The sequence below is a fragment of the Erythrolamprus reginae genome, chromosome 3 (assembly GCF_031021105.1).
Source record: "Erythrolamprus reginae isolate rEryReg1 chromosome 3, rEryReg1.hap1, whole genome shotgun sequence".
NCBI lineage: Eukaryota > Metazoa > Chordata > Lepidosauria > Squamata > Dipsadidae > Erythrolamprus > Erythrolamprus reginae.
Genome location: NC_091952.1, coordinates 200,261,826 through 200,272,545, shown reverse-complemented (window position 1 = coordinate 200,272,545; position 10,720 = coordinate 200,261,826). Strand labels below are relative to the sequence as shown.

The 10,720-nt window shown below is 44.4% G+C and overlaps 1 protein-coding gene across 3 annotated transcripts in view; it reads left to right on the top strand.

Moving 5' to 3' along the window:
- Positions 1-5,565: 5,565 nt before the first annotated feature.
- The window catches only part of SMCHD1 (structural maintenance of chromosomes flexible hinge domain containing 1), a 93,296-nt gene continuing 88,141 nt past the window's right edge, over positions 5,566-10,720 (top strand). For 2 of the 3 annotated variants that reach the window (XM_070747592.1, XM_070747593.1), the window contains exon 1: positions 5,566-5,956. In XM_070747592.1, coding sequence (XP_070603693.1) covers positions 5,810-5,956 — 147 coding nt within the window. In that variant the 5' untranslated portion in view covers positions 5,566-5,809. The remainder of the gene's footprint in view (positions 5,957-10,720) is intronic. The other variant, XM_070747594.1, reaches the window with a different exon arrangement.

Below are 10,720 nucleotides of genomic sequence, written 5' to 3'. Positions count from 1 at the left end.
TATACTAGGCCTTAAAAACCTGACTGTTTTTTTAGTATAAGTACATAGACAATGATAAATGCTCATGGATTCAAATTTTTCATATGCAGTAATACCTCGTCTTACGAATTTAATTGGTTCCGGCAGGTGGTTTGTAAGGCGAAAGGTTCGTAAGACGAAACAATGTTTCCCATAGGAAACAATGTAAAAGCGATTAATGCGTGCGGGGGGGAATCGCAAAATGGTGCTCTGCTGGGCGCCGCTGCCCAGCTGTCACCTTTTAAAACAGCCGAGGGGCTTCTCGGCGTTCACCCGAACCCGAACCTTTTGGGTTCGGGAGGCCACCGAGAAGCGCCGCCGCCCAGCTGTCACCTTCTGAAACAGCCGGGGGGCTTCTCGGAAGTTCAGCAAAAGTTCGGGTTCAGGTTCCAGAGGCCGCCGAGAAGCGCCCGGCTGTTTCAGAAGGTTATATTTATTTATTTATTTATTTATTATTTGGATTTGTATGCCGCCCCTCTCCGAAGACTCGGGGCGGCTGCAGCAGCACCCAGCGGAGCGCCGTTTTTGCAATTGGCAGCGGCGTTTTCGGCCAATCTGTAGGCTGAAACGGAGGTGGGGAATCCCAATTTTTAGATTATTTTTAATATTAGATTTGTTTACATTGTCTTTTTTTATTGTTAGCCGCCCCGAGTCTTTTCGAGAGGGGCAGCATACAAATCTAGTAAGTAACTAAATAAATAAATAAATAAATAATAGGGAATTCCATGGGCGGAGCTTTGACGTCATGAAGACGTCCTTCCTGGAGGCCACGTTTCGGCCGACCAGGAAGGACATCTTCGTGATGTCAAAGCTCCGCCCATGGAATTCCCTAATGGGAATCCCCACCTCCATTTCAGCCTCCAGATCGGCCGAAAACGCCACTGCTGATGGCAAAAACGGCGCTCCACCGGGCGGCAGCACTTGGCTGTAACCTTCTGAAACAGCCGGGCGCTTCTTGGTGGCCTCCCGAACCCGAACTTTTGCAGATCTTCCGGGTTCGGCGTTCAAGAGAACGCCGAGAAGCTCCCCAGCTGTTTCAGAAGGTGACAGCCGGGCGGCGGTGCTTCTCGGCAGCCACCCGAAAAGTTCGGGTTTGGGAGAACACCGAGTAACCCCCCAGCTGTTTTAAAAGGTGACAGCCGGGCGGCGGCGCCCAGCGGAGTGCCATTTTGCGATCTGCGGTGGATTCGTAAGCCAGAAAAAGTTCTTAACAAGAGGCAAAAAATTCCCGAACCCCAGGTTCATATCTCAAGGGGTTCGTATCACGAGGGGTTCGTATCACGAGGTACCACTGTATAGTTGTTTTTTTCTTGAAACCGCAAGTTAGAATGCAAAAAGTATGATTGAAAATTGCCTCACTAACGTCTGCATACATTGAACCCTTTGTCCCTACAATACATAAAGATTATCTTCTTTTATGCCCTGTGCACATAAATTCCTATTTCTCTTTATGAGACACTTCCCATTTACAAATGTGGTCTCATATCCTTGCTTGTCTAAACCAGAGACACTCAGCAAATTATGCTCCATTTCAGGTACACATAATACATCATTAAACCTCATTCACAGATATGGAATTCACACATTGCCTCTTCCAATGACTTTAGCCTTCTGGCCATTTGCATCTAGAGCAGCTGGAATCATTCTGAAAAATAATTTAGAATTGTTAACAATTATTTGACTTGCCCAGCTATCTATTAACTATTTGTCTCTGCTATTGTAATAACCAACTTATGCAACAGCAATCTGACCACCAGTGAATTGTACTCTTTGCAAATAGTTTTTTCTTTGCAAAGTCTTTTAAATGAGAAGCTTCACCACAAACAAAGCACCGCCCCTGGTGCTAGGCAGTAATCTGATCCCTTCTGCTGCTTTTTCCTTAGCCCATCTGTGGAAATTTCTGTTCTCTCTCTGCTCCTTGGGTCCCTACCTCAGGAATTTTTCCTCCTGGTTCTTTCGATAATGGCTTTTGTTCTCTTCTACAATCAAACATGCCTTTAGGGGTTCCAAACACAATTCCTGCTCTTGTTTGCATTCAAACACTGCAGACATAATGTCCCAGGTTTCATCAAGGCTGTTTAACACTAACAACACCTTTTGGAACTCAGGAATATTGATTCCACCCTGTTCTAATTCCATAAACTGAGTTTGCATTTGCAATGTCTTTATTTATGCATGGAAGACAGGAAGGAAGACAAACAAAATGAAGGCATGCAGCCCTCCTTCAGTGGGTCGCCCTCTAGGAAGGCACAGCATGCCATAATTGTCACAGAATGAAATGACAGAATGTTTTCTCGATGGGAGGACGACCTTGAATGGATCCAGGTCTCTCCTATTTATTGTGTATTCACAGTTCTGACATGTGGTACAGAATAACCAATTGCGAACGCCACATACATTTAAACCATTCTCCAGCAACTATTTACTTTTGTACCTTATAAGGCAAGCTTCTCTTTAAGTAATAAACAAAGGCTACATTCCTTGCCTTTTCCCATAGATTGTGTGATTGCAAAGGAATGTCAGTTGAAGTTATATATGGTATGCCTGTATGTGTGTATGTTAGTATTGGGGATTTTCTTAAACTTATAATATTTTAATTAATTGGATTGTATTGGATTGTTTTTCACTTGTTGTGAGCCGCCCCGAGTCTTCGGAGAGGGGCGGCATACAAATCCAAATAATAAATAAATAAAAAATAAATGCATCCTTATATGGAAGTTCTATGGGTTTAATTGCTTTGTGGTCATGGATTCTGCAGAATGCTTGCTCAGCCTGGGCTGCCTTTCCATAGAGGAAGAATTAAGATTTTAATCAGCACATAATTTAGGCTTAAAACATCACTCTCCAGCAATATTTTATTTCCAAATTCCAGTGTTTAAAAATCTGATTACAACAACAAAAACCTCAACATTCCTATTTATATAGTTCCCTTTTCTTGTAAGTACCTGTATTTAGCCAAATTGGTTTTCCAACTTCATTCCTGAGCAAAGTCCACATGTTACACAAGCTTTTGCTTTTTCATGCCCACCTGGACAGGCAACTGCCTTTTTGTCCCAGGTGTCAAGCAAGTCTCGGTGGCGCAATGGTAAAGAGTGCAGTACTGCAAGCTACTTCTGCTGATCACCGGCTGCCAGCAGTTTGGCAGATTGAATCTCAGTAGGCTCAAGGTTGACTAAGCCTTCCATCCTTCCAAGGTCTGTAAAATGAGGATCCATATTATTGGGCTGGAAAGCACTGTCTAAATTCTAAAATGCTAAGTTTCCCAGGGAGCCTACCCTGACCCTCCAGCCGGAACATCCCATGGAATTCAGTTTGTTCTAGGGATTCAATTTGTCTCTGCCAAGTGCATGGAAGGATGATTTTAATGACGATACCAAAATATGTGCTGGGGGAAGAGAGCTGGGTCTTTTGTTTCTGTTTCCTTTATGATTTTTATATTTCTTAGTGGAAATATTCTGTCTTTTAAATATTTTCTAGAACATTTCATTCTTCTAGGAAAGACGCGGGTGCTAATTTTCTACACTATATCCTCTATAACGGGTCCCCAAACTTTTTACACGGGGCCAGTTCACTGCCTTGGGACTGTTGGAGGGCCGGACTATTAAAAAAAACGATGAACAAATCCCTATGCACACTGCACATCCCTTATTTTAAAATAAAAAACAAAATGGGAACGCACTATTTAGAGGGGGGGAAGAAGTCTGAAATTCATATATGTTTATGTTCTGTTTTTAATTTTCTTTTGTTAACATCTGATTGGCTATACAAGGTTTTCTTGGTTTATAGAAAAATGTATAAAGAAAGAAGGAAGCACTTTGGCATATTGGTTAATAAGTTAAAAATATAATTGGTGTACTTTTTGAAGGAACATTAAGGAGGGAATTTAATTAAAAGAAGAGTATGTACCTGGATGACAACAGAAAAACTTTTGCAACTTTTTTGATGATTGATATTAGTTACTAACAAAATACCGCATTTTATTCATGGAATTTAGATGGCACACTGTATTGTTTGAATGTATGTTGAGAGAAAAAATTAAAAAAATTTACACCCCTCCCCCCAAAAAAGTCCTTCCTCCATCCCTCCATTCATTTCATTCTTCCTTCCTTCCTTTTCCCTCCATTTCTCCTTCCTTCCTCCTTTTCTCTCTTGCTTTCTTTTTCTCTCACTCTCTCTTGCTTTTTTTCTTTCTCTTGCTCTCTCGTTATCTCTTCCTCCCTCCCTTTCTCCCCCTTCCTTCCCTCCCTTCTTCCTTCCTCTCCACTTCTCTTTCCCTCTCTCTTTTTCCCTTCTCTTTCCCTTTTCTTTCTCTCCACTTCTCTCTCTTTTCCCTCTTTCACCCTCCCTCTTCTCTCCCCATGGAGGACTCGTCCGACAAGCCTCCAACCCCGGACTCCCATTCAATCCCCATTTAGAAAATGGGAGCCGGCAACTCAAAGAGGAGGAGGCGGGTGTGTGCGTGTTGTGCCTGGCTCGGCTTTTGGCAGGCCTTCCTTTACCTCTGGTGAGATGAGATCGATGGGGACGTTCTTGCCACTGTCGCTTCGGATGCAGAGGTTCCTCAGCGAGCGGGCAGACTCTCACCGCCTCCTCTGGGCGCAATCCTCATCTTGGCGGGAGGTGCCAACGATAGACACAGGTGGTGGGGAAAGAGAGGGAGCCACTGCTGCCCCCGGCCGCTGCGGATGGGCCGGTGCTGAGCCTCTTTGAAGTTCGCAGCGGAGTGCTTAGCCCTCCCCCCCCCCAGGTGCATGTCAGGCTGGCAGTGGAATGGGGAACTGTGCAAGACTTCCCCGCACTTTCCTTGCCGCTCCCTGCCCCAACTCTGATGCCAGGGTTTGACCGCACAGCCTAGAGGGAACAGTGGCCAGCACAGGATGTAGACTCATCCTGTGTTCCTGTCAAGTCACCCACGGGTCGGATAAATGGCCTCAGCAGGCCGCATGCGGCCCGCAGGCCGTAGTTTGGGGACTGCTGCTCTATAACCTTCATTGTGTATTGTGTATTGGACTAAATAAATAAATAAAATAAATAAATTATGTTAATAAAGATAACAAATATTTCTTTTAATAGAATACAAAATAGAAAAAAATAATACACAATGCACTAAAATAAAAATTAAACGAAACAATTCTTAACTTTTAAAAAGCAACAGAAGCCAGGAAGGGCGATTTATTTATTTATTTTAAATCCCAACTTATTACTATTTTAAATATATAAGCACTGGTTTACTTTGCATCATGTGTTTTATATACAAAATAAAACGTAAAATAAACCAGTGCTTAGCTATAAGTTTAAAATGCTGTAATAGGTTAGGCTTTTATGTTTTGCTTGAAAAAAAACGAACGTTATTCACTCGGCCCAAACTAAATGAAGTAAGGCCCCCCAGAGAAAGATAGCAGAATTCTTCCTTCTGTGCGTCTTGCATCGCAGAGCGGCCGCTTGGCATCTTCAATTGGATCTGTTCGTTACAGGGATGACAAATCGACCTACGATGAATTAATTAAATAAATAAATACGAGGGCGCTGTCTTTTCTCGGAAGCTTCACTCCGCCGGACCGCTGCTTCCTGCAAAGGAAACGAAAGTCTTGCGGGCGTCCCCCACCGGCCCCCTCCCTCTATTCCCTCTCGCCTCTATTGACTTTGAGCGGGCCCCGATCGCTTCGCCCGCTCTCCCGTATTATGCAGGCCCCGCCTCTTTCTCTTCAGCCGCTCCGTTTCTTTTCCTCTGCTAAAACGAAAACGATCTTGTGTTTGGCAAGCAGGGCGGGAGGTCGTCAGTCGGCGCAACATGGCGGCGGCGGCGGCAGCACGCAACCCCGACGGCAAAACCCTCACGGTCTCCGTGTACGACCGACGCCGGGACCAGTCCAATGACGCCATAATAGTCCGGTGTCACCAGGATAACTATGAGGGCTTCCGTAACGCGGTCCACCAGGTAACGTAAGGGAGGGGAGGCGAATTAAAATGCGGCGGCGTTAATGGGACTGCGCCTCTGCTTTAGCCGGCGGCGTCCTCCCCCGTGGTCCCGGTCCCAGTCCCCTTCCCCCGGGCTCCCTTCGGGTCACGCAGAGCACCGGGAACCAGGATAGGAAGACACCGAGCAAGGAACAGCTGAGTAGTCAAGCTACAAGTTCAGCAGAAGGGCGAGAATTTACAGCCGAAAGCAAGACGGCTATGAAGCCTCTACGTGGTTTTTTCCCCCTGCATGCTAGGAATGACTTAAACAACGGTTTACAAAATGAATTTAAAATACTGTATGCTTCCTGTTAGCTGCGTGGGTTGGCTTCTTTTTTAAAAAAAAATCGTTGTACTGATTCTTAGCATCGTCTGTATTTTTTCCATCCTGCGATAATGACATTTGTTTTTATTTGCATGCTCTTAATGGTAAAATTAATAATTTAGAAAAGTTGCCATGCAAATGTCATTTTATAAAAACACCGTTTTGTGACAGCCTAGCTCAGCTGTCACAAGTCCTAGAAGTATTTAAACACAGCTGATTTATCTGATTTATTACGGTTCAGTAAATTCCTAAATGAACGGAAGCGGATTCAATCGCTATTTGGTCAAAAGTTTTCTGCAAATTGGACACATAGTTGTTGTATCTGTGCAGTTATTTACAGCAGTGTTTCCCAACCTCGGCAACTTGAAGATATTTGGACTTCAACTCCCAGAATTCCCCAGCCAGCGAATGTTGCCAAGGTTGGGAAACACTGATTTACAGAATAAGATAACACTTGGGTTACTACTCAGTCTGTCTTTCCTAACGTGTCTTTTGACAGAATATTTTTGGACGATGTCTTTTGAGTTAATATTGACTCTTGGTGACTCCCTCAAGGAGTAAGTTACCTGCAGTTGCAGTTTTCTTTGCAAGATTGAGCGTATATCTCTTGTATCTGTGCAGTTGTTTACAGAATAAGATAACACTTGGGTTCTTACTCACTCTGTCTTTCCTAAGGTGTCTTTTGGCAGAATTTTTTGGGAAGATGTTTTTAAGTTAGTATTAAGTAACTCTTGGTGACTTGCTCAAAAAACCCGCAGTTGCCATTTTCTTTGCAAGATTTCAGAAGTGACTTGTCACTTAGACTTTGTGCCTAAGACAGGAATAAAACTCACTTTCCTGGTTTCTAGCCTGATTCCTTAACAGTTACACCAAACTAGCTCTCTTGGCAGATAATATTTTCCATGTTTCTTATAGTCTAAAAACACTTGAATCTTTTGTCTTTGGATTACTAGAAAATATTTTGAGAAATGGGGGGGGGGGGGGGCTAAATAGATATTGGAATTGTTTAATTTGTATTGGATGGAAGTAAAAGTTAATGACTAAAACCTATTTTGGAAGAGCATTGGTGGATTCTGAAAGCTTAAATTTTAATTATTTAATTATTTAATTTTAAAAAAAAATTTTCAAGTTTATTTGCATTGAAAAGTGAAACTTTGGGGGGGAAGTAGCAAGAAATTTAAGGAGGTTTTACGATGAAAAAGTCTCTGAGTTGAAATTTCCTATTTACCTAGATTTGACCTTCATGAAATAAATTATCTGGATTAAATAAATCTGTTGTTGCCTTTGGACTTATTTAAAAAAGGACTGATTTGGACATAAGGAATACTAGAGAGTGGCTTTTTAGGATTTTTTGTAGATTGTTACAAACAACCGGACAATATTAGTCATTCTATGCAGAAGAGATGGAGGAAATAAGAGACTCGTTGGATGAGATTCATAAGGAGATTTGTAAAGAAATTAAAGATTTCGTCATGAAACAAAATCAGCACTTGAAATTGGAATTGTAAAAGGATTACAGGAAGCTAGGGATGCAGAGAGTGAGAGTGGGGGAGAAATTGGCCTGAATGAAACTGAAGGGCCACCAGAGGTGGCAAATATGCCAATGACAGTAGAGTCTGACTTAGAGGAGGAGAAAGATCAGGAGCAAAAAATAGCAATAACACATTTAGAGTTAGTGCACTTGAGTTTGTGATTTTACTTGACTTCAAAATGACTGTCTTAGTTCAGTGTAATATTTGTTTTACAGCTGTCTTTCACAGTACTCATTTCAAAATTGGATACTGTCCTCTTTATAAACAAATCACTAGACTACATGGACAGATAACCTACCTAGAATCACTTAATTTGTGCTCTCCAAGCAGAAATTAGATGCCCAATTCAGCCATTCCATTCTATTGAGCTGCCGTGCTAGTAGCCCCCTCTACCACAAAGATCCTGCAGGACAAGGGCAGTATGGACAACCATGAGATCTGGCAGGATGAGAGTTGTGAACCATAAACACAAAACTTTTCCTCTGTCCCAGTGTAACAGATGCACGGGTCTAGGACTTTTCGCCTTTTCCTGTTGGCCATGCCTGATTGTTCTCCAGCTTTTCGCCTCCAACTATTGGGCTCTGCCTTTTCTCCTTTGCTGAAAGGGCCCTAGCTGTTCGGCCCACTGCTTAGTCATAGGCCTTTCTCCAAACAGGCACAAAATCCATTCACCCGGGGCTTTTGGGCGCATGGGACACTTTGTCGCCAGCAAGAACTTGCTTTTGCTCTCCTTGTGTCCAATAGTCTGCATGGAGGATTTCCTTCCAGCAACAGAGGAAAGTTGGAGATCCATCCCTTTTGCTCTCTATGTGTCCACTAGTTGGAATGGAACTCCTTCAAACTTGATGAGTGGGGGTGGAAATGGAGGGGAAGGCATTACTTCTGCAAACACTCATAAAGAGCAATTGGTGCAAAGAGAGGGAGAGAAGGGAAACGGAACTCTTTTCACACTTGATGAGTGGAGCAGAATGGAACTCTGTTCACAGTTGATGAGTGTGGAGAATGGAACTCTGTTCAAACTTGATAAGTGAGGCTGGCAATAGAAGGTAAGGAAGGAATGAGGGATAAGGGATAGGGATTGCATATAAACTGGATGAAACCAGGCTTAATATCAGTGACTGTGAGAAGGATCTTGGAGTTCTACTAGACCAGTGTTTTTCAACCAGTGTGCCACGGCACACTAGTGTGCCGTGAGACATGGTCAGGTGTGCTGTGGGAAATTAAACATGGGTCCCCAAACTACGGCCCATGTGCCAGATATGGCCCACAGAGGCCATTTATCTACCCCACCACCAGCCGCCTCCATCCGAACATAAACATTCCCCTCACAATCCCTCCAGCTATCAGCGACAGGAAGAATGGAGGCACAGGGAACGCTCACTGACCAATCACCACCTAGGATTCATCCCGACCATTAGCGATGAACCAATAGCAGGCCGCCTCTCATCCACACTCAGGAAGGTCCCCGCTCGGGCTGCCGCACACTTGTCATTGTGTGTCCCTGGCGAGTGAGGTATAAATACATTTAGAAACTATATTATTAACTATATGTATAATATGTACTGTGTTAGAGTGTCATTTTGTGTCATTTTGGTCAGTGGTGTGCCCCAGGATTTTGTAAATGTAAAAAATGTGCCGCAGCTCAAAAAAGGTTGCAAATCACTGTACTAGACAACCGGCTAAACATGAGGCAGCAGTGTGCAGCGGCAGCCAAAAAAGGCAATGCAATCCTAAATTGCATCAACAGAGGGATACAATCAAGATCAAGTGAGATAGTAATACCATTACTATCCGGTTCCGGGTGAGCAGTGAGGAGCATGGTGGGTCCGCTGCTCCCCTGAATGACGGGAATCATCAGGAAAATGGGTCAATCCGGGCTTAAGACGGTTGGAGATGGGTCGGAGCCTACTAGCCACTTTGTCCCCCTACTTCTGTGATCTTGAGGGTTGGGAACTTTCCCGCCTGTTGGGGGGGCCGCCGAGAAAGACCGCGGCAAGGAAAGGTGGCCAGTGAAGTATGGAGATGGCGGCGGCGTTCGGCGTTTGGTGTTTGGCGGAGCCTCGCAGAGGGCACAACCTCGGTGAGATGCAGCCTTGCTGGAGAGAGGGGAGAGGACGAAGGAACGCCGAGCCATTGCTGAGGGGGTGTCGAGGGTGCCGAGGGAGAGCTGACAGAGCGCGGCACCAGAGGAACATCTTGCCGGCGCGGAGAATGGCGGCGGGACCGGATAGAGGTCGGAGGCTCGCGGCGCCGGCGGAGAGGTGATGAGAGAAATTGTGGGGAGTAAAGGGAGCCGAGTCCCCTACTGAGATGGATCCCCAGCTCGACTCCGGAGGTGAGAGGTCTGGTGCCGAGATGGTGATGATTGGGAGCGGCAGAGACAATACGGGGGAGAGAGAGAGAGAGAGACAGCGGGGAAGAATGGAGTCCAGTGTCGGAAGCTAGCCGTAACACCAACAGACGAACGAGGACATCTAGGGGCAATTAAGTTAGCCCCCTCCCGTTGGCACCAGTGGGTGAGAGCTACTGGGGGCCAAGGGGAGTTAAAAAACTGAGGACTATTCTATTTACTTCCTCCCCCCCCCCCTCTTCCCCTTTTAACCTTAATCTCTGTGATCTATGTATACTACTGCTGAAAGACTATGCTCCCGGTGGACTGTGGATGAATTGAAGAACACTGCCCCCTTGTGGACTGTTTTTAAAAAGACACCCAGAAAGAGAGAAAATTTTTAAGATCAAGGCTTTTTAAATTAGACTAAGACCTAAGACCTGTGAAGACCAGAAGAACATCATGCCTGGACTGACTGATTACTGATGATTGAAGAATATTTTTAAGATCTGTTTATACCATCAACGAAATTAATTTTATATTAATCTATATTAACTT